General features: G+C 44.2%; 1 protein-coding gene across 2 annotated transcripts in view; it reads right to left on the reverse strand.

Moving 5' to 3' along the window:
- The window catches only part of DYM (dymeclin), a 232536-nt gene that overhangs the window by 38445 nt on the left and 168048 nt on the right, over nucleotides 1–26043 (reverse strand). For both annotated transcript variants that reach the window (XM_075268966.1, XM_075268958.1), the window contains 2 exons: nucleotides 22788–22890; nucleotides 1291–1473 (listed from right to left, as the gene is read on the reverse strand). In XM_075268966.1, coding sequence (XP_075125067.1) covers nucleotides 1291–1473; nucleotides 22788–22890 — 286 coding nt within the window. The remainder of the gene's footprint in view (nucleotides 1–1290; nucleotides 1474–22787; nucleotides 22891–26043) is intronic.

Genomic DNA, 26043 nt, shown 5'->3' on the forward strand with positions numbered 1-26043 from the left:
CCATAAATGTATAAATGCCCATACATAAAAATTTTGGGGAAAAAGCGTTCCATGTAAAGTCCCCACCAAAGACAAGGGGGAGCTCTGTTCATCTAGAAACAAAAAAAGGTTTAATCTGCAGAGGTGATTCTGTGAATCTGTGGAATAACCTACCCCAGGAGGTCGGCCTTTACTAGAAGAGTGGTGAATCTGTGGAATAGCCTAACCAGGAGCTGGTTCTTTACCTGTAGAGTTGTGAGCCTATGGAATAGCCTACTCCAGGAGCTGGTCTTTACAATAAGCACTGTGAGTCTGTGGAATAGCCTACCCAGGAGCTGGTTCTTTACCTGTAGCGTTGTGAGTCTATTGAATAGCCTACTCCAGGAGCTGGTCTTTACAATAAGCACTGTGACTATCGAATAGCCTACCCAGGAGCTGATTCTTTACCTGTAGCGCTGTGAGTCTATGGAATAGCCTACTCCAGGAGCTGGTCTTTACAATAAGCACTGTGAGTCTATCGAATAGCCTACCCAGGAGCCGGTTCTTCACTTTTAGGACTGTGAATCTGTGGAATAGACTACTCTAGGAGCTGGTCATACAAGTCACAGCTAACATTAGATGTTTTGTACAGTCCCTTCAGCCCTTTCCCTTGGTTGAACTGATGGAAGGAAGTCTTTATCCAACTTTATTATGTAACTATATGCAAAACATACATACAAATAATAAAGAACACTCAGGCCCCAACACTCATATATATAGGAGAGGCCTAAGGCAAAGCTTCTAAAAATACGGTATATGTAACCATAGGACAGGTCAGATTGGTGGGGGTCCGACATCTGCCACCTCAAACTATTAGCTGTTTGAGATGAGCGAACACTGTTCGGATCAGCCGTTCCGAACAGCACGCTCCCATAGAAATGAATGGAAGCACCTGGCACGTACACTTTGCCGGCGGCCGGTCGCCATGCCAGGTGCTTCCATTCATTTCTATGGGAGTGTGCAGTTCGGAACGGCTGATCCGAACAGTGTTCGCTCATCTCTATTAGCTGTTTGAAGAAGACTGTGAAGTGGAAATTGCGCTCACTTCAGACAGTTGATCCTAAGCGAGTCGGGTGTTGGACACCCTGTTGATCTGATATTGAATAGGATATCAATGTCGGAGTCCTGGAAAACCCTGTAATTGTACAGTGTGTGGCTGCATTAACCAGTCTGAGGTTGGGGGGGGGGGGGGGGGGTGACATAAAAGATCCAGTAAGTAGTTGGTAGCATTACTTGTACTGGAGATGAATGGCACCAAGTCCCTCTACTTACCATGTCTATATTCTGCATAATATCCTGGAAGGACGGGTGACTCCGAAACTGCTCGAAGAGCTCTCGCTTGTATAGCAGGGCGTACACCAGGTTAGGGTTGTGGTGGAGGGAATTGCTCAGGCAGGAGTTTATGATTTCCAGCATCATTCGGATGACTTCCTCGATCACGTTCAGGTCTTGTGCCTGGAACAATGGAAGGGATAACCATGAAATGCACAAGGTTATAAAATATGGAGACAGATGAAACAGAACATATCCCAAAAATAGTGATAAAGTCATTTCATCCCGACGGCGCCCTCTTCTGTACTGATGGGGCACAAGAAGCCCCCACACATGGGTTCTTGGTTTGGTTGGTATGAGCTTTTTTGTATACTTTTCTTCCATGAAGCTTTGCCTGTATATAAGTCTCTATATAAGGCTGAGTCTCTTCAATGGGCTACATATTAGGGCTCATTCACACGGGGCAAGAGGGGGCGGATTTTGTCGCCGAACCCACCCCCTCACATGGTATGGTCTATGTAGACTAGAGATGAGCGAGTACTGTTCGGATCAGCCGATCCGAACAGCACGCTCGCATAGAAATGAATGGACGTAGCCGGCACGTGGGGGGTTAAGTGGCCGGCCGATGTCAAAGCGGAGGTACCAGGTGCATCCATTCATTTCTATGGAGCGTGCTGTTCCGATCAGCCGATACTCGCTCATCTCTAATGTAGACCATTAGCTTCCTTTTTTCCGTGAGCGGTATGTTCCAGCTCACGGAAACAAGAAGCGAGCTGCCCTTTCTTCAGGCGGATTTTGCGGCTGAGTCAGCCCCGGCGTCCGCCTCGCGACAGCATCCTCTGGACTAGGCCCATTCATTTGAGCGTACTCCGGAGTGGGAAGCTGCGACAGTCGTGACAGGAGCATTTTGGTCCAATTCTGATGCGGCTTCCTGCATCAGAATCAGGATCAAAATACGTGGTCCCGTGCCCCTCGTGTAAACGAGGCCTTAGGCTTCTCCAGCTCGGTACTGATGAAGGGCGAGAATCCCGAAACAGCCGTCTCCACATGACCTTTCCCACGAGACATTAAGTCCAAAGTCCCAGAAAACCCCTATATCCCAGATCTCACTATTAGGGTGCCACGGCGGTGACTAATAGTCACTCAGCTTTTCTAGGAATGGATATCGCACACAAACAGCTGGGCAGAATTTGTGACGACATGACGGACAGAAACGACTCGAGGACTGGGCGTTTCTTAGATTTCTTAGATCCTGCAGTATTATTGTACAGGGTGCACTGGCCTCCCGGTATCATATATCTGCCGGCGATGTGGCGCTGGTGTTAATGGTCACGGAGCCGGCAGACACATTTGTTTGGACGCTCTGACATGGTACAGTGAGGGAGGAAACAATCAGGCCTCGCACAATGAGATAAAGGTAATTTTCTCTGGCAGAATAATGGGCTCTGCTAAGCGAGCGCCAAGTGCAACACAAGACTCAAAACAAATACCAATCAGGGTTTCAGTGCGTGGCACCAGCTTAGCTCGGCGCTGGTCTGGCAGGACGGTCACAGCTGCACTAAATGAATGGGTGTCTCTCTGGTGGAATTCCTGCAATTCTTATGGCTTTTTTTTTCTGTTTGTGTAAGCCGGCCTTGTGTACATTATAGCAGGAACCTGGCAGGCCGCGGTTTTCAGCACATTTACTCGCTGACTGGCATTTATCGGAAGTGCAGCTTTACAACTTGGGTCACCGCATTCCTGGACTCTGCGGGTCATCGGGTGGTGAGATCTGTCGCCTGGCTGGCGAGCTGATGGGCAGGGAGCCCGCGGTGTACTGGCACTTGTTTAAGGGACCCTGTCATTTTTATCAGGTTGCTGCGGATTAATAAAAGGGTTTTCTGCATTCATAATATTGACAGCAAGTGGCTTCTAATTCCAGATGATTATACCCAATCTGCGTGCCCATGTGCTGCAAGTCCAACTTTCCCTTCTGTTGGGCACCAGACCGATCCCATTGCAGTCACTGGTGTCCATCGGGAACAACGGACACAGATACGAACATAACATAAGTGGTATGAAGAGATGGCGTCCTGCATCCGCTTGAAAAGTCCTGCACGAATTTGTGGGGCGGACCCCATCATAGTCTATGGGTTCTGCAGGTTTTTGCGGATTTGGTTTCCATTTTTCAGGTCCCCAAGCGAACCCTAAGAACGGAAAGCCGAACGCTAGTGTGAGCCTAGCATCAGTGTCGTGCAGGTGTATGGGCTGACGGAAGAGTCTGCAGCACCACGGCCCCGGATCAGCAGGGGTGCCGAGAGCTAGACCCTACCAGCCGATACCGAGAACTTCCATTAAAATGAATGTATCGACATTTGTTGCATTTATTAAAATCTATCACTTTTTACTAATCCGTTTTTATTTTCAGATCTGAAGATTATTTTATTCTACGTTCTGTACATGACTGTGGGGGCGGCCATCTTGCCTGAGCTTCTCCTCTGCTCTAACGGCATTTAGTGATACGCTTTACAGCAGTCTCCTGGCTATAGGCTGCAATAGTCTGGAGCAGACTCATTGTGGTTTATGGGAAGGTCTGTGCGGGGAGGAGGAGGAGGAAATATAATCTGTGACATCAGCAGTGGATGCAACCATAGGTTGGAGGTGTTATCTATAGATGTGTTATCTTCTATTCTAATCTTGTCTGCCACGTAAATGAAGTGACTGCTGCAAAGCAAACGCCTACAGAATTAGCAAGTGTCAGTGTGCTATTAGGCTTAGTGGTCACAGTGGAAATTGAATAAAAAAAAAAAAAAATCAGCCTGTAAAAAAGTAAAAAGTATCCACAAGTGAAATGTAATCTACTGGTACACGGCTAGGCGATGTGGTCACCTGACTTCACAACGGTCACTGTTTTTTTTTTTTTTTGGACTTGGGGACATAGAATTTGCAAGCCCATATATAAAAGGGGGCGCTATAACCCAGCTTATTTTACATGAATAGAGCTGTGTTGTATTTCTATGCACACTGCCAGGATGGGAGCAAATACCCAGACTATACCGAAGTGACTTGGGTCCTAATGATCGATGATGGCTGCAACTACGCCCCCATACACTGGCAAGTGACTAGATATTCCACTGAATCTTATTAAAGGGAACATGTCACATTGTACAAGTAGTACAACCTGCAGGCAGCAGGTGATAGGGTAGGAAGAGCTGAGCAGATTGATATATAACTTGTAGGAAAATATTGTATATAACCTGTAACTCATTCATTTATATCTCAATCTAAGCTAAAGAGTCCAGTGGGCGGGTCTAACAGTGATTGACAGCTATTTCTACAGGTAGACTTACAGCGTCATAGCTGTCAATCGCTGAGAAGGTCCACCCACTGGACTATTATTGGTTTAGTAGGTATTTTAGGCATTATGACAGGTTCCCTTTAAGAACCTGATCTAGTGTGTACAAGGACATGGCCCTGGGGTAACATGTGACGTATAGGTGGCTGGTTTCTATGGATTTTTATCCTTCCATAGAACTTCTTAGCTCATGTCCTCTCATGCAGACAATATAAATAATACGCCTGTGGGCACGTTCTTAGAAATCCCTTGTACAAGTCGAAGGCAAAGCTAAATATAAAACCGACCTCGCCCTATCTTCCTGCAGACAGACAAATATTGGCCGGAGCCAGATTACGTTAGACATGGAAGACGGGACATCCCAGCTTCCCTTGAGTTTGGCGACTAATGATGAATTATCGGAAACACGGCTCGAAATAGGAACAGATTTTTCCGAAAAAGAACCTGAATATGCCGCGGTGGAATATTAACCATTGTGACTGGACACGCTGACATATTTTCCTTATTTGGGGCCCTTTGCCAATACAATGAAGGGGCCCCGAGACCATACTGGGCCAAAGTATGGTGGAGGCCAATGGTGACATCACTTTGCTTGTTCTATGGGCCAAGGTTTGACGGGTGGGTAAGGTCAAGAGGTCTCCGCGACATAGATTTACTGGAAACCTCGGCTACCTAGATGACCTCATAATTCCTGAAGCAGGCGAAGAGACCATCCAAGATCCACAACGCTCCATGATGGATGATTCCGTATTGGAAAAAATGTTCCTGCCATTCACATCTATCCCTCCAAACTCTCCAGGGCATCAGCAACGTGTCCCAGAGGTCACATAGAGGAAAGACGTACAAGTCGCGGCCACTGCGCCGATCTGTTCCACCTACTGTATATGAAGACCATTGTTATATCAGGCGCTATTCACATAACCCGTTTGCTTTATGCACCAGGAAAGCTGCTGATACGTATGTCCAATGTATACATAGGTTGTCATACACAAAAAGTTGTTGTCAATGATATGTCAAAAAATCCTCCTTATGGATTCCTCTGCTGGAAACTGTAAAGTGTGGTGAAAATAGATCACGTAAGTGTCCAAAAAAAAAAAAAAAAAAAAAAAAAAAGGCCGTGCACATGAGCAGTCGGCTCTGACTGAGGCCAGATGGCAGATCCGACTGCGCATGCGTAGAAGTTTGACCCCCATCGCTGGAAGACGACGCGAGGAGAGGCCGTTCCAGAAGAAGATAGAGGCGTTGCTGGAGAGTTCTCTTGCAGCATTGGGGACGCCCCCAGTGCTGTTTGAGCGCTGAAGACCACCCCCAGTGCTGCGAGAGAACTCATTTGTATACCGAAAAAAAAACGGGATTTCTACTGAAAGGCGGCGTGGAGAAGACATCTAAAGGTAGGAGAAGAATAACCTTTCTTAAGGCTATTCCTACCTGATAGTCAGGAAAAAAACCCAAACATTTTAATGATAGGATCCCTTTAATAAAAAAATCTTGGTATTTTTTGGGGCCTGGTAGCTTATAGGCTCTCCATTGTAAGGATACAAACCCGTGTGTCATCCGTGCTGTTGTTACTGACCCCTACACTGCACATAGTCATGTGCATGAGACCTTAATTTATTCCTGGAAGAAAAAAAACAAACCTAAACCCCAAAAAACGCAAAATCTGCAAACAGAAAAAAAAACCCCCAAAATACCATTGTGTAACCGAGGAAGTCCTGAAAGTCTCCTCAGAAAACCCCTTTATAAGGTCTGTACAGGAGTAGAAAAACATGGCTGCTTTCTTCTAGAAACAGCGCCACGTCAGTGCACAGGTTGTGTAGGGTATTGCAGCTGCAATATCAGGCCTCGCCCATGCACAGGTGAGGTGCTGCTTCTGGAAGAAGTTTTTCTAATCCTGTACACCCCTTTTAGGCTAAAGGCCGTGTTTGCGGCTGCTTTGGAAACGGAATCGTTCCGTCTTACATTCCTGGCAAAGTGAACAAGATTTTATTAATTTCATCCCAACATCAATATTCCATTGAGGCAATCAGCTTGGGGATCTCCCGAATGGAATCCTAGTCCGCATAAAAAAGTGGAAACCCGCGGACCCCATCGACTATAAAGGAGTGCGCAAAGTTTCCGTCCGAGAAACGCATCGCTTTTCTCTCCGCGGAGAGGGGAGCAGAATGACCCCGAACACAGATGTGAACCGGGCCTAACAGTTCTACAGTATTTCTACCATTGAGGTTGACACATTTTCCCTGCACTGACACACTGTAACAAAATATCCGGACAGGAGTGAGATTTGTACTTCCGAGGTACTTGTACCTCATTTACCTCCGAGTCTGAGGAACTAAACCAATTGTAAAGATTCTCAATAGGCGGACGGAGCAGGCGGAGGACGATACTGACCCCTTTAATAACCAGCGCCTAAACCCTTGGCAGACAATTAAGACCGATGCGGTTTCTTCCCAGGAAATCTCCCGCCGCACAATGGTGCAAAAAGGGAAAAAAAAAAAAGTGCAAGACGGATTAGTGCGAATTTGCGGAGACGTGTGGCATTGTACATGGGGGTTTGTGTTCTATAGAGCCGGTGGGCTGGAGAGATTACGTTACGTATTTAACAATCGCCGCTCTCATGTTGCACAATGCTTTACATTCTGGGGTTAAACCTCTTTGGAGGGCGCAGTTGATATTGGTGGGCTGTATGGGAGGTCCGCCCCGGCCGCAATGAATAGAGGAGCAGCTCCGTCAGAAACCCGACACTAACCCCCCCGAGTGCTGGGGACTAAATGAATACTTTAGCTGAATGACATTTGGAGAACGCTGCAATTACACAATGGCATGTGAGCTAAACACCAGGGATGGGCAGCCGACGACTGCCTGCAGGTACGCATACTAGTCCCCGACTTACAGTGCTGACGTCACTGCCGCCAGGACACAGACCCAGCACAGGACGCTCGATTCGATTACACCAAGTGAACTATTAGATTTCCGGTTGTCTATAAGCAATAACTAGATATAAAATAGGCATGGATGGAAATGCTGCGTGTGCACAAAGTTCATCACGAGGCTGCACAAAGTGCAAATATCACAGTAACACTGACAACTTCATCATTATATGAATCAGGAGGCTCTGGATGAATTGTGTTACAGAGTGTAGATAGCCAGGGAAATATGGGAGTGAATTAAAGGGATTTTCCAAGCTTATTAATTAGGATCAGAGGTGTACCTTGAGGGAGTGCAGTCGGCCCCAGGTCCGTGACCCATACGGCATGTACTATAAACAATACATTAAGGCTGCGGGGCCTGGACCTCCCCCATTACATTACATGTTATGGCTTTACCTGCGATAGGTCATCAGTTGAAAACTGGCAGGGGTCAGATATCCGGGACTCCTGGCGATCAGATGAGCACTGCGGCCTCTGCACAGAAGACTGAGCACAATGCTGTATACTGTATAGTAAGTTATCCCCTCGATATGGGACGGAGCTGTGAGCAGGCACAACAGCTAATCCTAGGGGGTCCTGGGTGTTGGACCCCTGCTGAACTTCAGTGCCATAGAGAAGAAAGGAGCACAAGCGTCTATGTTTAGCATGACACCATAATCAGGCGGGGGAACGTGACCCATGTCCTCATGATTGGCAGTTTTATACTAGCACTATGGAGCGGTATTCTATAACTAAAATTAGACCCACTCTCCAGGGCTCCCCTGGTGCAGAAGATGCCGCACAACCCCAGGCCTGTATATAGGTATATATATTATATCCTATTAATATTATAAATGTGAAAGTTTGTGAGTTTGGATGTTTGTGGGTTTGTGTGTTCGGATGTTTGTTAGTCAATCACGCAAAACCCGCTTGACCGATTTGGCTGAAATTTTGCACAAACATAGTTAATACACTCCATTGCGCAATAGGCTACTTTTCGTCACAATAGCGCACATACGTTTTTCCCAGGACCCTTTGGATGTTCGGATCTTTGGCGGTCAATCACGCAAAAACCGCTCCACCGATTTGGCTGAAATTTTCCACAAACATAGTCCCTACACTCGATTGCGCAATAGGCTACTTTTCGTCACAATAGCGCACATACGTTTTTCCCAGGACCCCCACAAAACCCAAACTCACATCACTATCTCTGCAATCTCACACACTTTGGACCATAGCAAGCCACAAAATTCATATTACCCTCTACAGCAGAGGTCGGCAACCCCTGGCACACATGCCAAGAGTGGCACTCCTGCCATATTTCACTGGCATGCCAGCAGCACAGGACCTGCAAGAGTTAAATAAAGTCTCTGCTAGAGCTGAGGCATAAGGACACTCCCCTTTGCGAGATGTGCAGGAAACCCAGGGGGTGGAGCTTAATCGCTCAGGTCTCTGCCTGCTATAGTGATAGCTCCTGCCGAAGCTGCTAGCAAACTGAAAGTAAGAAACACACAGCTCCCTTCCTTTACTTCCTATTCTCATTAATGTCAGGCATGGGGTTATTAGTTTAGTGTTAGTAACTCCATGTGCCTCACATTAATAGGAATAAACCCCATCATGTCCCTCATATTAACCCCTGTGTGCCCCATATAAAGGTTACTAATATGTGAGACATATGGAGGTACTAATAAAAGACCTCAGTAATGAAGATACTTAATTATTACCTCCAAGTCTCTCACATATCAGTAACTAGAGATGAGCGAGTACTGTTGGGATCAGCCGATCTGAACAGCACGCTCCATAGAAATGAATGGATGCACCTGGTACTTCCGCTTGGACGTAGCCAGCGCGCCGGCTACGTCCATTCATTTCTATGCGAGCGTGCTGTTCGGATCGGCTGATCGCAACTGTACTCGCTCATCTCTATCAGTAACTCTTACACTGGGGTTAATGTGAGGGACATGATGGGGTTAATTGCTATTAATAAGAGGCACATGGAGTTACTAAACTGTCATGCACAGGGCCAGACTTTATGTTGCTTACTCAAGAGTATCCTGTGCCCAAAACTTACATGTACTGGCGTAAAATAACAAATCATACAATGTCGTATATCGAAGTATATTAACCTGAAATACCTCTGTCCCAAAGTCACTATGTACAGTTTATACCAACACCGTATAGCGGCTGAAATACAAATTACATTCAACACAAAAGTCTCATGTGCTCTCAGAATTACAGCAACAACAAGATACACAGTTACATTTTATATCCCATACCTTATACACAGTACGAAAACCTTACCCGCGCCTGTATATACCCACTTCTACAATCACCGCAGACAAAGTTCTGCGGGTACCAGCTAGTATATATATATATATATATATATATATATATATATATATGATGGGCAGGGGCCACGGGACGTTATCAGCCTGTGAATAATCCTGCCCTTCCCTATTCCTCATAAATGACTCTCTAATCCGGGCTGTGGTTGTCGGCGGGGGCTGGCACCTAAGTTTTTTTTTTCTTACACATTTAACATCCTAAATTACAGCGTGGTATGATGTCAGCTTCCTCCTCGTTTTTATGAAGAATTTACAGTAATTCCACTTTCGGATAATTAAGTGCATTTGTCGCTGCTTAAAGGGATGGCCCTGATCTGGGGGTTTATTAGATTTGGGGAGTTTCCAAAACAGAACTGTCTGATTCCAGCGGGCGAGGAAATCACCGGAAGAAAGAGGCAGAGAGTCTTAGAAACGATGGGCCTTTCCATCCTTCTCCAGGACATTGAGCGCTCGCATGTATACAAACCCGTCATTGTGCAAGGGTCAGTTCGTCGCCATTTTCAGCACCTCTGCTTGCGGTGTAGCTAAATGGACGCTCTTATTTACACCCCGAGATCGAAAAACCTATTTATTCTAGAGGTAAATAGTGTCTCTCAATGGATGGAAAGTGATACTGTATAATACAGCTAGATAATAACATGAATCACTGGAAATGAAAGGAGATGCAGCGGTGATTCATCTTCATAGGAAGTAGATGATCACCCAGGGCAGGAGAAGTCGCTCTAGTCTCCCCCAGGATTCTGGGGGTCAGTATGGACGGAAAGCTTCGTGTGCCCCTTATCTGTCCAGTACAATGACCAATAATCTTGGAAAATAACAGAGTATTAAGTTAAGTGCAATTCCTGCATGGATGGCGGTGGTCTTTATACTAGGGGAAAACATAAGGCCAGACGACCCACCTGGTAATTACTATAGTCATGGGAATATATGCAGTTTTGCTGCATGGTTGTGTTGCACAATACCGATGTATTAGTGCACAGGGAAAAGAGAACTGCATTATACAACATCAAGGTGGCATATGAGCACTACAACGTTAAAGGCAGCATATACCTGCTGCATCAAGGCAATATATGCATGGTGAATAGTATAGACACTGCAACATCAAGGCTGTAAATACATGCTGCAACATCACGGCGGTATAGGCATGCTGGAACGTCACGGCGGTACAGGCACGCTGGAACGTCATGGCGGTACAGGCACCCTGGAGTGTCACGTTGGTATAGGTATGCTACAACGTCACGGCGGTATAGGCATGCTGCAACGTCACGGCAGTATAGGCACGCTGCAACGTCACGGCAGTGTTATGCATGCTGTACCACCAAGGCGGTATTATTCCTCCTGTATCACCAAGGCATTATTATGCACTCTGCATTGACAAGGCAGTATTTGAATCATTTGAGGGAGTCTGTCACCAGGGTGAAGGATATTAAACCAACCACCCTGGTGACAGACTCCCTCTGAGGCGATTTTCAGTGGGGCAAAAAAGTATTTAGTCAGTCACCAATAGTGCAAGTTCCACCACTTAAAAAGATGAGAGGCATCTGTAATTTACATCATAGGTAGACCTCAACTATGAGAGACAAAATGAGAAAACAAATCCTGAAAATCACATTGTCTGATTTTGTAAGAATTTATTTGCAAATTATGGTGGAAAATAAGTATTTGGTCACCTACAAACAATCAAGATTTCTGGCTCTCACAGACCTGTAACTTCTTCTTTAAGAGTCTCCTCTTTCCTCCACTCATTACCTGTAGTAATGGCACCTGTTTAAACTTGTTATCAGTATAAAAAGACACCTGTGCACACCCTCAAACAGTCAGACTCCAAACTCCACTATGGTGAAGACCAAAGAGCTGTCAAAGGACACCAGAAACAAGATTGTAGCCCTGCACCAGGCTGGGAAGACTGAATCTGCAATAGGCAACCAGCTTGGATTGAAGAAATCAACTGTGGGAGCAATAATTAGAAAATGGAAGACATACAAGACCACTGATAATCTCCCTCGATCTGGGGCTCCACGCAAAATCTCACCCCGTGGGGTCAAAATGATCACAAGAACGGTGAGCAAAAATCCCAGAACCACGCGGGGGGATCTAGTGAATGAACTGCAGAGAGCTGGGACCAATGTAACAAAGCCTACCATCAGTAACACACTACGCCACCAGGGACTCAGATCCTGCAGTGCCAGACGTGTCCCACTGCTTAAGCCAGTACATGTCCGGGCCCGTCTGAAGTTTGCTAGAGAGCATTTGGATGATCCAGAAGAGTATTGGGAGAATGTCCTATGGTCTGATGAAACCAAACTGGAACTGTTTGGTAGAAACACAACTTTTCGTGTTTGGAGGAAAAAGAATACTGAGTTGCATCCATCAAACACCATACCTACTGTAAAGCATGGGGGTGGAAACATCATGCTTTGGGGCTGTTTCTCTGCAAAGGGGCCAGGACGACTGATCTGGGTACATGAAAGAATGAATGGGGCCATGTATTGTGAGATTTTGAGTGCAAACCTCCTTCCATCAGCAAGGGCATTGAAGATGAAACGTGGCTGGGTCTTTCAACATGACAATGATCCAAAGCACACCGCCAGGGCAACGAAGGAGTGGCTTTGTAAGAAGAATTTCAAGGTCCTGGAGTGGCCTAGCCAGTCTCCAGATCTCAACCCTATAGAAAACCTTTGAAGGGAGTTGTAAGTCCGTGTTGAAAAGCAACAGCCCCAAAACATCACTGCTCTAGAGGAGATCTGCATGGAGGAATGGGCCATCATACCAATAACAGTGTGTGCCAACCTTGTGAAGACTTACAGAAAACGTTTGACCTCTGTCATTGCCAACAAAGGATATAGAACAAAGTATTGAGATGAAATTTTGTTACTGACCAAATACTTATTTTCCGCCATAATTTGCAAATAAATTCTTACAAAATCAGACAATGTGATTTTCTGGATTTGTTTTCTCATTTTGTCTCTCATAGTTGAGGTCTACCTATGATGTAAATTACAGACGCCTCTCATCTTTTTAAGGGGTGGAACTTGCACTATTGCTGACTGACTAAATGCTTTTTTGCCCCACTGTATATACTCCCTACATCACAGTGCACAGGTCTAGGATACCAGGCTATATACTACATAAGGTTTAATGCTTTACTTGAGTGCAGTTGAGCTTTTCGAGTCCCATCTAGTCGTGAGGAATGCAGACAGCCTCCATGGTGTCTCTGTGCCCTTTCAGGGTGACCGGCTACTTCCTAGACTGACCGTCACTGTACAGCCAAGGTCGTGACAGGAGATAAGAGAGTGCAAGAAATGAGAGAAAGAAGCCTGTGGCTGTCAGGAGGGGAAGACAAGATACCTAAACCCAGGGAATACATCCAAGGCATTACTAGCCGATGCCCAATTTGTAACCCTTGGATAGGCACACAGACATGCCCAATGGATTCCAACCAGTGGCCATATGGGGAAATACACTAACTGGGCAAGAGATATCAAGTGGTAGTAAATACAACACGCCCAAGTAGGATACAAAAATTATGCCCAATGATGGAGCCCAACCTGTGACACGAAGACGTCTGTCCAATTGGCATGCCAAAGATGATGCCGAGTAGTGACTAATAGGGTTGAGCGATCAGGATCGGAAATTATCGGATTCCAATCAGTGATCGAGTAAATTTCACGATCGCGATCGGAATTCCGATCTTTTTCGGTGGGATCGAGGCCTCACATTAGTTCCCACAATGCTTGGCTACCGGCCATTGGTTTGGTCAAGCAATCGGGAAAGATTGGATCCCGATCGAGCAAATTTCACGATCGGGATCAGCTGAAAAATGATCGAAAATCGGATTTTAAAAACGATCCCGAAATCTCAAGATCGGCTCAACCCTAGCGCCTAACCTTTCGGTTATACGCCAACCCATGGGAAAACGATAATGGCAGATGAAGGCCATTGGGTGGACAAACAGATAATGACTAATGGCATCCGTGTCCACAGTAAACTGGATTTAAGGCGGCTCTTATTAATAACCTTTGTTGATTCTACAGCACGGCCGCAAGAAAGCAATCAATCGCCGATATCACGAGAAATGGCCGGTGTGTCCGAGGAACAACTCTCAAGAGGAGCCAAGCAAGCAGAGGAGCAAGACATTTTATTAAGTTGTAATATCCAGGTGAGGCCTGTGCCCTCCCTTCCTCCCTCCAGAAGCCTTTGAAGTACTTCTATATACCTGTAAGGCCAGACCGGTATGGAGCTTATTAGTGTAACGCGCCGAGCGGCAGACCTAAAATAGTTGACTTTTAAGTGGTCAGAAGGCTCTGGAGGGACTGAGCGGCTTTTGTGCAGGGCACTGAAGTGCTTATTATTCCGGCGGCCTCTTCCCCGGGCCGCTCGGCCTCTGTTTAATTGCAGCCTGTGCCATCATGTCATCTATCAAGCTGCCTGGCCTATCTGAAACCCCTCTTCAGAGCACAGTAATAGCACAAACAGGAAAGCCGGCAGAGACAGAGGTGGGAGACTTGATAGTGCTGGCCCAGACGGACGGTGCGGCAGGACACAACAGGCAGATTACATCGTTCTCGTACGTCCTCATCCCATTTCCCTCAGATTATGGGGTTGTGTGCATTTGGAGAATTTCATGACGCTGTTTCACTTCCTTACAGGACAAATCAATCTGAGTGTTAAAAGATGAATGAGCCCGGGCCCCTGGTAATGGAGGAGCGACCTAGCATCGCAACTGTATGTAGTGCACATGAAACATATCACATAATAATGGGATGTCAATGCACCCAGCAGCCTCCAGAATTGTTTTCCATGCCTGCAGGATATTTATTAGGCCCCCCAAATCTGACCCTAATAATATTGATATGGGAGCAGGGGTGTGAAGCTGCAGATTCCCTCTGTGTCTGAGGAAGTGCATGCTGTGAGAGGGAGTAGAAAGACATCTTATGGCTCAGAACTAACATGATACAGGGATCCCGCCCTCTTGACAGGGATAGGCCGAGGATGCATGTATTTACAGATACCATGCAGAGTCAAACACATAGGGTTGTGCGGATTCCTGGTTGCACCACCGCTAGAGAATGTTCCGGTGGGCTCAGACTGTTAACACAATAATGGTCCGATAGAAGATACCCAAATCTGAAGAGTACAGTGGGTTACTTCCCTGGGGTTGTTGGAGGGGGGTGTTAGGCTCCTTGGGGTCCACCAGATCCAAGTCCTACACGGTGCGCCACATCTACAGCTGTCCAAAACCAATAGCGAAGCCTACACAATGAAAAAGTATCATGGAGAGATCTGCACTCCAATACAGAGCACAGCAGAAATCCCAGATGAAAAGTTCCTGCAGGGCCAACATTTTTGGCCCTGCAAACCTGTTAAAAATAGCAGACCCACTAATAGTCAATGGTATGGGGACCCCGAGTATGTATCATTATGCCCTAATATGTTTCCCTTTATGAGACATCCCCTTTAAAAAGGCAAACTGCAGCCAGATCATCCTTGGTCTTAGTAGGACAATGCAGTGCCCCAATGCTATTCTGTTTGCATCCACCACCTCCGAGCGCTCCTATACCAGGAGACGGGTTCACATCCTTCATATAGGGTAGCCGTATAGAATACATATATCCTCCGCTTCTCAGCTTTGGATACATTAATATTACAGACCTGTATGAATTTCTCATGTGCTCTTGCAGCACAGGACACGTCTTTGGTTCAGTAGGGAACCATGTCCCTGGAGAAAGAGGTCACTGCGAAATTCAGTGCAGAGTGCATTCCTGCCTCCTAGTGGTGGGTAGTGGCATAACCTAAAAACTTGCATTGGAATGTAAAGCATGATGCACATCAGACGGAGGAACTAGCAATGCCAGCATGCCTTAGCAGCCGTCATACGACTCGATTCTGCACATACCGGCAAGCTGCAGATTGTCATTTTGGGGTTATTACAGGGCTTTCATGGAGTTAAATGCTCCCTGCCCCCCACCATTCCCCAAACTGTCATTTTGACATTGAGGACATCAACTAATCTGCCCCCAGGGCAAAAATTGTATTCCCTGTTCCCTATTCTGAACAAAAGAGCCTTCAGAGGAGTAAAGATGTTGGGATTTGGCACAGAGGCAATGCTTGGAGGGGAGTGTACACGTATCCCGTACGGCGTACACTTGTCATGACCACGGCGGTCACTGCCAACATCATACTGGTGTCTACAAGTGTCAATGTGACAGTCACCTCAGACCTCAGCAGAGAGCTGCTCATCCTGAGCTTCCAGGTGTAGGACAAGAATACCAACATCACTGGCACCAACTGTATGAAGTCGATATCAGCCACCATGGATGCATTTAATGGCAGAAAGGGACCTGGGAGTGGCGGGAACCCGACTCTGCACGAAAAACCTAACGGAGGACACTTTTTCTAAAAAAAAATGCTACACTCCCTATATCTTTGGAATAGCAGAGGAAGCACCCTCACCAGTTTAAAGCAATGGCACTAGTGCAACTTTCCTGGGTGTTCATACAAGTTACACGAAGATGGCATGAATGGCTCCCTCTCTCCAGCTGTGTCATAGTGACGCATATATTTTACCAATGAACCAGGAAGCTCAGTATGAACAGTGTCTGTGGATGGGGCAGGCAGAGAGAGAAGGGATCATTACTGGTAAAGAGTAATGAACATGAAGAGGTGAAGGTCTGGAGAAGACGCAGGTACGGGTACAGAAGACTTGGGCCTTGTAGTCTCAGGGCAGTGAAGCAACAGGTCACAAGGCTTCCTCTAAAGGGCGGCCCGCAGTGTACAGTGTGGGAACGGTACAAGCGGGGTACGTGCTTCACTCTGCAAATAATCCAGGATTAAAGGACAGAAATTATGAATTTTTTTGTAATCCTACAATATATATTATATATGTATATATTTATATAGGAAACATAATAAAATCTACTTGATAGTCTTCAGTACTTGATACGTTTTTAATGGCTAACTAATATTGATGACAGATTACAATGTTTCGGATCTCTCGGCTCCTTTCTCAAGTAAATTTAAAAACCATTTCTGAAGGAGCATATTTATGTATAAAAGGACACATAGGGCTAGAAGTCTAGGAGGAGGGGGGTAGAGGGTTATCTATCTGATGGAGCCAAAAGCCTAAGCGGCCTCATATCAGAAAGTCCAAGGACGAGGACCTTTTATATGCTTCCAAAACTGCACAAATCTGGGAACCCAGGGAGACCGATCATTTCATGTGTTGGCACCCTCGCTGAACAGATTTCTGGATGGGTGGAGAGTACTCTTAAACCCCTAGTGAAGGATACAGCCAGCTACCTACAGGATACTACAGACCTATTAAATAAACTATCCACTATAGGTCTCCTTCCAGATGGAACCATCCTGGCCACCATGGATGTAGAATCCCTGTACTCCAACATCCCACACCAGGACGGTGTAAACGCCTGCTAGTATTTCATGGAAAAGCGAGGTATGAACGCTGAATCGGTGGTGAAACTGACAAAATTCATCCTCACCCACAATTACTTTTCTTTTGGTGACTGTATCTATTTAGAGAAGACTGATATTGAGAAAGGAGCCAAGAGTTCCGAAACGTTGTAATCTGTCATCATTATTAGTTAGCCATTAAAGGGATTCTACCATTAAAAAACTTTTTTTTCTAGGTAACACGTCGGAATAGCCTTTAGAAAGGCTGTTAGTCTCCTACCTTTAGATGTGATCTCCGCTGCGCCGTTCGTTCGAAACACCGGTTTGTACCGGTATGCTAATTAGTTCTCTCGCAATGATGGGGGCTGGACCCAGCGCAAGAAATGCGATGGGGGCGTCCCCACTGCTGGTCGAAAATCGACTCCAGTGCCACCTCTGTCTTCTTCTGCATCCTCCCCTTCCTTCTTTGGCTTGACGTCAGACGCCTGCGCAGTACGCTCTGTTCGGCGAACTTGTGGTGTCGGCACTATGGCCGCGGGCATGCGCAGTACGTTCGGCGAAGTTCGCTGAACAGAGCGTACTGCGCAGGCGTCTGACGTCAAGCCAAAGAAGGAAGGGGAGGATGCAGAAGAAGATAGAGGCGGCACTGGAGTCGGTTTTCGACCAGCAATGGGGACGCCCGCATCGCTGCGAGAGAACTAATTAGCATACCGGTACAAACCGGTATTTTGAACGAACAGCGCGGCGGAGATCACTTCCAAAGGTAGGAAACGAATAGCCTTTCTAAAGGCTATTCCGACGTGTCACCTAGAAAAAAAATGTTTTTTAATGGTAGAATCCCTTTAAAAAGGTATCAACTACTGAAGAGTATCAAGTTTTCTTTTTTTTTTTTTTTTTTTTTTTTTTTAATTTCCTACCCACTGGCTAACATGGTACGAGAACAAACATTTTTCTTATACTTATATAATAACATGTAGATGCAGATAACATGGCGTGTAGATGTCAGGTCTATAGCTTATAACGGGACCTCCAAACTTGCAGAATATCCCCCTTCCCCCCCAATCCACACCAGTTCTTTTCCCTTCCCAGGAATGGTTTCCATTTACTGCATCCAGAAGCGACAAGTCTTCCCCCCATCAACACCCACCAATACGTCTTGTGAGAGTTACAGTTTTATGACCTGCCAAGCCGCTCATTAGAGTGACCTCTGACCTCCCCCTGTTTTTAGACATTTGATCTTTAGGACAAGCCCATAACTAGCTTGTTAACATTTCATTTGTTGGAGGACACGAGGCAACCCTGGAATCTTATAGAGGAAGTGATGGAGCAGCAGAAGGGCCACACCTATAAGAGGACCACAGGACGGGAACACGAAAACTACTCCTCAACCCACAGAGGTAATATGTGCTTAGAAATGAGGAAAATATATTTTATACCTAGATGCTAGTCTTAGGGCTAGTTCACACGGGGGCAATGAGGCAGATTTTGACAGCAGATTTCTCCTAAAAATCTCCCTCCATACAATGGTGGTCTATGGAGACTGCTAGCAGAAAAAAAGAAGTGACACGACCTTTCTTCAGGCGGACTCCGACCGAGGAAAGCAATAGAAGTGAATGGGAGGCGAACAACGACTAGCATTATTTGCAAAAAAAACACAACCGAAAACACCTAGTTTCTTTCTTTTTATTTATTAGTTTTTAGCAAAAACTGCTCCAGAAAACGCTCCAAAAAACACCTCAAGGTAAAAAAAAACAAAAAAAAAACGCTTCCTAATTAGGAAGCGGCTATTTTTGGGACCAAAATAAGCCAGGCGGTTTTTACGTGTGAACTAGCCCTTTGAGGATCACTAAATTACCAACAGTTCATCAGCCCTTACAAATGTATATCAGATATACCTTCTTACAGAAGGGTCAGTATTATTGTAGTTTTATTCTTGTACATAGGGGGAAGTATTAAAGTAGTTATATCCCTGTACATAGGAGCAGTATTATAATAGTTATATTCTTGTACATAGGAGTCGTATTATAGTAGTTATATTCTTGTACATAGGAGCAGTATTATAGTAGTTATATTCTTGTACATAGGAGTAGTATTATAGTAGTTATATTCTTGTACATAGGAGCAGTATTATAATAGTTATATTCTTGTACATAGGAGTAGTATTACAGTAGTTATATTCTTGTACATAGGAGTAGTATTATAGTAGTTATATTCTTGTACATAGGAGTAGTATTATAGTAGTTATATTCTTGTACATAGGAGCAGTATTATAGTAGTTATATTCTTGTACATAGGAGTAGTATTATAGTAGTTATATTCTTGTACATAGGAGTAGTATTATAGCAGTTATATTCTTGTACATAGGAGGTAGTATTATAGTAGTTATATTCTTGTACATAGGAGCAGTATTATAGTAGTTATATTCTTGTACATAGGAGCAGTATTATAGTAGTTATATTCTTGTACATGGGAGTAGTATTATAGTAGTTATATTCTTGTACATAGGAGGTAGTATTATAGTAGTTATATTCTTGTACATAGGAGGCAGTATTATAGTAGTTATATTCTTGTACATAGGAGCAGTATTATAGTAGTTATATTCTTGTACATAGGAGGCAGTATTATAGTAGTTATCTTGTACATAGGAGCAGTATTATAGTAGTTATATTCTTGTACATTGGAGCAGTATTATAGTAGTTATATTCTTGTACATAGGAGCAGTATTATAGTAGTTATATTCTTATACATAGGAGTAGTATTATAGTAGTTATATTCTTGTACATAGAGGGCAGTATTATAGTAGTTATATTCATGTACATAGGAGCAGTATTATAGTAGTTATATTCTTGTACATAGGAGGTAGTATTATAGTACTTATATTCTTGTACATAGGAGCAGTATTATAGTAGTTATATCCCTGTACATAGGAGCACCGTAGTATTATAGTAGTTATATCCTTGTACATAGGAGCAGTATTATAGTAGTTATATTCTTGTACATGGGGGCAGTGTTATAGTAGTTATATTCTTGTACATAGGGGCAGTATTATAGTAGTTGTATTCTTGTACATAGGAGGCAGTATTATAGTATTTATATTCTAGTAAATATGAGGTAGTATTATAGAAGTTATATTACAAAGGGGCAGGGATATTCGCAGGGACAGTGTTACAGAACTCACAGTCATACCCATCCCATAGGAACAGAGAATTTGTACTTAAAAAGGTTCAAAATCAAAATTTCACAGGATGGAAGAATGAGTTGGGAACATGTGACAGCTACTTTAAATCATCCATAGTTTAAGTCAAGACTACATATAATTTCACTAAAAAAGACTTGTAAATTCAGTTTTAAGGATTATTGTTGACTAAATGAATACATTGTCTTATTTTGCATGTGATTCCCAGGGCTGAAGACTCGGCAGTGCTCAGGGTTGGTGGAATGTCGGTCAGCTGTTCTTGTGGGGGAAACACGGCACCTTTTGCTGGGAATAATAAAGAGGGTTCACGGTATCCAACAGAATTCCTGCTGGAAAGATTACAATAACAAAGCACACAAGCCATAAATATTACTGAAATCCAAGCTGAGGAAGAATGTGAATGATGTCCTCCAACCAGGAAACAAACAACATCTCCTGGAATCAGGATTGTTGAACCCCGCACCCCTACCATCTTGGATTTAGGTAATGTATTATCCATTCAAAATAAGGTATTTCCAAAACATATTCATACCCAGAATCTAGTCATGTATACAGTTAGGTAGGGGTAAATAAAAGACGAAGAAAGAACCACCTCAAGCATTTGAAATTCGAGACCATGAAACTCTGAGACAAAGAAATACTCAAACTTGTGTGGGAAGGTCCCCTGCTGAGGCTAGAAGATCTCAGCTTACTGTCACAACTGTTTTTCTATCCTTTTTAACTGCTTCCTACAACTATGACCCCAATGCATGGAAATATAACCATAATACTGCCCCCTATGTACACAAAGGAAACTACTATATTACTGCTTTATAGGTACAATAATATAACTACTATAATACTGCCTCCTATGTACAAGAATATAACTACTATAATAATTCTTCTATTTCTATGTACAAGAATATAACTACTATAATACTGCTCCTATGTACAAGAATATAACTACTATAATACTGCTCCTATGTACAAGAATATAACTACTATAATACTGCTCCTATGTACAAGAATATAACTACTATAATACTGCTCTTATGTACAAGAATATAACTACTATAATACTGCCCCTATGTACAAGAATATAACTACTATAATACTACCTCATATGTACAAGAATATAACTACTATAATACTACCTCCTATGTACAAGAATATAACTACTATAATACTGCTCCTATGTACAAGGATATAACTACTATAATACTGCTCCTATGTACAAGAATATAACTACTATAATACTACCTCATATGTACAAGAATATAACTACTATAATACTGCTCCTATGTACAAGAATATAACTACTATAATACTACCTCATATGTACAAGAATATAACTACTATAATACTGCTCCTATGTACAAGAATATAACTGCTATAATACTGCCTCCTATGTATAAGAATATAACTACTATAATACTGCTGCTATGTACAAGAATATAACTACTATAATACTGCTCCTATGTACAAGAATATAACTACTATAATAATACCTCCTATGTACAAGAATATAACTACTATAATACTGCTCCTATGTACAAGAATATAACTACTATAATACTGCTCCTATATACAAGAATATAACTACTATAATACTGCTCCTATGTACAAGAATATAACTACTATAATACTGCTCCTATGTACAAGAATATAACTGCTATAATACTGCCCACTATGTACAATATTATAACTACTATAATACTGCCTCCAAATGGATAAGAATGTGGTATAATAAAACTGTATTTTTTTTTTATTATCTGGTGCCATCTTATTCTGTAGTGCTTTACATTTAGGATATAATACATAAGTGACATGACAACTAACACAATATAAATGAACCTGAGTGGTTCATGCCTATAAAACCTGACAATCTAAGTAGTGTAATACTGCCCCTTACTTGCAGGGCTAGGAGTATTTTAGTATCTTAGCAGAATTTCTTTTCAAGGTCTTGATTTATGGCTTGCTGTAAAGACCTGATCGCTGCAGATTAGGTCCACAGCAGATTTAATTGCATGTTGATCTGAAAAATGTGGATACTACTGACACCCAGACGTGCCATGCTCTTATATATAGACTATTGCAGTGTGTACTCCGTGTGAACGCTCGAGTCTGTTTGCACCGGTGACAGGATCTTGTCACTCACGGTTCCGTCACATCTGTGTGTACAGTAAACCACATGTGAGACGTGAAGTCATCTTGCGAGTCTCGAGGTTGACTCTTGGTCTCGATTCGACACAGTGCAGCAGCCATGAGTGTCGGAGACTCGATCAGTCGGCCTCACACACAGACAAAGTCTTCAGTTTGATACTCACGTAGTCAGGAAATGGAGAGTCATCGGAGCCAAGGGACCCTCGCAGAGACTGTGTGGCTTGCTCCAGGACTTTGTTGTGTTTTTTCGAGAGCAATGAAAACAAACTGAAAGGGGAAGAAATAAAAAAAAGAAAGAGAATAATGTTAATAAAGACAGATAAAACCGAGATATTGTGATAGGGCTTCATGGGAGCCAGCGTGAATGTGAGATCCCAGACAGAGCCCGTGCGTTATACGGAAGAGGCTCAATGGGACGTCTAGCGGTGTAATATGTGGACTCTACACAGGCGTGCAACAACACTACGTGGACATACATCTGCACTAACGAGTGACTATAGGGACTTCACTTATGGCTCCCAAATACTTGGCGGTAAAATCGATTTAAAGGGGTGGTTTAGGAATTACCGGGGAAGATAGAACAGTAAAAAATAAAAGGGATACTCAACTGTCCACCACCACTTGATCTAAAGAGAGGAACTGGTGACATATGTGCACGACATCACCGGATCATCTCCAACAACCATGGACTCAGTGGTCACATTGTGCAAAGACTTCTACCGGCACAGGTGAGTAGTGGGACTTTTTTTTTATGTTTTACCTTCGCAGGCCTCCTGCCCAAGTGCTGAAATTCCTGGACAACCCCTTTAAGCATAGGTCATGAGTATGTGATCTGTCTGGGTCTGGCACCCAGTCCCTGTACAGGTCAGATGTTGCCGCAGCCTCTACGTGCCAAAAGCTGCTAGTGGACAGTGTAGCAGCCCCGCTGACTATATGGCGGTAGTCCCAGGGAACCACAGCACCGCTCCAATGACTTGAATAGGAGTAGCCTGCCCGATCACTAACAGCTGCTACTCTGTGTGGGGTCTGGGTGTTGGACCCCTACAGATCACATACTGAATAAAATCGATTTTGGGCCAGAAAACCCCTTCAGCTATACTGAAATGCATAATAGACTATGGGAAGAAGCAAAACCCATATAAGGGCTACTTCACGCATAGTTTTTTGGTCCGGATTTTGACGTGGAATCCGCATCAAAATCTGGATCAAAAACCCTCCTCCCATTGAACTGAATAGCAGCTGGTCATTTCCTTTTTCTGCGAGAAGTAATTGACCGCTCACGGAAAAAAAGAAGCGACCTGACCTATCTTGACGCGAGTTCCACAGCGGAAACTGCCATGGCGTCCGCGTCAAGACAATCCCATTCATTTGGGCCTAATCCGGAGCAGAAAGCCTGTCGCAGCAGGCACATTCTGGTCCGCTCCCTGTGTCAAAATCCGGACCAAAAAAACTACATGTGAACTAGCCCTAAGTGTTTTATTATAGGAGTCTCGGAAACCTACGGACCTGTCCACAATTGCAATTTTTTTCATAACTTATGCACCAGTTTTTTTTGTGCACAACCCATGATAAATCAGCCCTATAAAGGTTCCCAATGTACTACTGAGTTATGCTGTTAGGGGTATGTCTGACATCAACCCTGCTGACTGTTTCCAAAAACCACCAGCAGAATTAAGAATGCTGCTCCGGAGTATAATACAATCTGTGATCTCAGTACTAGCTATGCCACGCATTTACAAGGTGACTTCTTCTTCTGTGGGGTATTCTCAGCTGGCGTACCGACTGTGTGTACAAACCGGGTTCCCCAACCCATCTGGCGAGGCCTCTGCAGCAACATGGGGAATCAATGGTGACGTGGTTGCATGCGGTGGGTCATGTGGATCACCTCCCACTTGGTTGGGAAACCACAGGTCCCAGCATATCTTTTGGCAGGCAGGGTAAGCCTACCCCCAACAGTTCCCGTAGTCTCCGGACCCGGTTGCAAACAACAGGCCATTAAGGAAAACTGTGCAAATAAATGCTTACAATCCAAACAATCTCCCCGAAATAAAAAGGGCCGTATGAGCGCAGGACCATAAACAGGATTTCCTAATAAAACCAGAGACTCGAGAACCTTAGTGTGGAAAATTCCTGAAACTAAATACTCTTAGCCATGAAGACAAAATATTTAGAAGGTTCGCATACACACGGGCCGAATGAGCGGCCGGAGATTTATTTTTACACCCCTAGTAGTTTGCATTACGGGCCTGTGCATTTCCAGCGAGCGGAGCGAGGAGGTCCCGGGGAGATTTGCGAGGAGTCTGCCCGGGCACAACTCTTCCTCTTTAATATTCTCAATGTTCCTTAAACTTTTGTCTTGCTCATTTTTCCCATGTAGACAATGGTCTGTGGTCTGGACGCTTCCTTAATAATATTAGATAAACATTAGTCTGCTCGGCCAGAAACGTCACAAAGCAGAATAATGTGGTGGATGGGAAGAAGAGGGACGTCGTGTCGTCTGCAAAATGCTTCCATGCAGGGGTCATTGACTCCAAAAATTGTAGGGTATGTGGAATGTGCTCTGGGAGGATGATGGGAGTGATACCCGGATCATTTGCAAAAGGATGACATCATTATCAAAGAAATGTGAACATACCCTTAAAGGTTTTTTTTTTTAATTTTTTTAAAGGAGTTGTATATTGTTGATCTATGCCTAGGATTGGTCATTCATATAGGACCATGGGGGTCCGACACCTGTGCCCCCCTGAGATCAGATCACTACCTAGGATGTGAAGGTGCCGCAGGGCTGTCAGGTGTAACCTGTGCAGGATACCACACGGATTACTCCAGGTAATGAGATCTGATCCCTGCAGTCCCGGCTTTACCTCTGAGATCCAGATCATCTCTGACCTTCAGTCACCTATCAGATTTGTCCATAGTAAATTAAAGGGGAGCCTGTGTGTAGGTCAGGGGTGCGGGGTAACGCTCGGCAGGACTCCCAGCAGCTACAGTAACAGGAATTAAAGGAAAAGTATCAACTCCATTTTTTTTTTTTTTTTTTTTTTGCAATTCTCTAATAATAATAAGATACTAATACATATTCTTGTTCATAATCTGGTTTAATAATCTGATTTTACCCCTATTTTATTCTATTGTTTGTATAGGATTATGGAGGCAGCCATCTTGCTTTTCTCAAAAAGCCATTTTATAGGTTGTCATCTCCCTTTTTTGTGGAGGCGGCCATCCTGCCTAACATCATTCCGAGCTTTGCTTTCCAGCAGCCACACGGGCCATAGGAAACTGTAGCCTATAGATGACTTTCACTTCTATGGGAGCAGGTTCCGGGCAAGCTCTGTGACCTTTGCAGAGGTCATTGTGAAGGGAGGGGTAAGACATGAGCTGTGACTGTCACCTGAATGGTGGATCCTGTGGTACTAATAT

This window comes from Leptodactylus fuscus, chromosome 1 (genome assembly GCF_031893055.1).
Source record: "Leptodactylus fuscus isolate aLepFus1 chromosome 1, aLepFus1.hap2, whole genome shotgun sequence".
NCBI classification, from domain to species: domain Eukaryota; kingdom Metazoa; phylum Chordata; class Amphibia; order Anura; family Leptodactylidae; genus Leptodactylus; species Leptodactylus fuscus.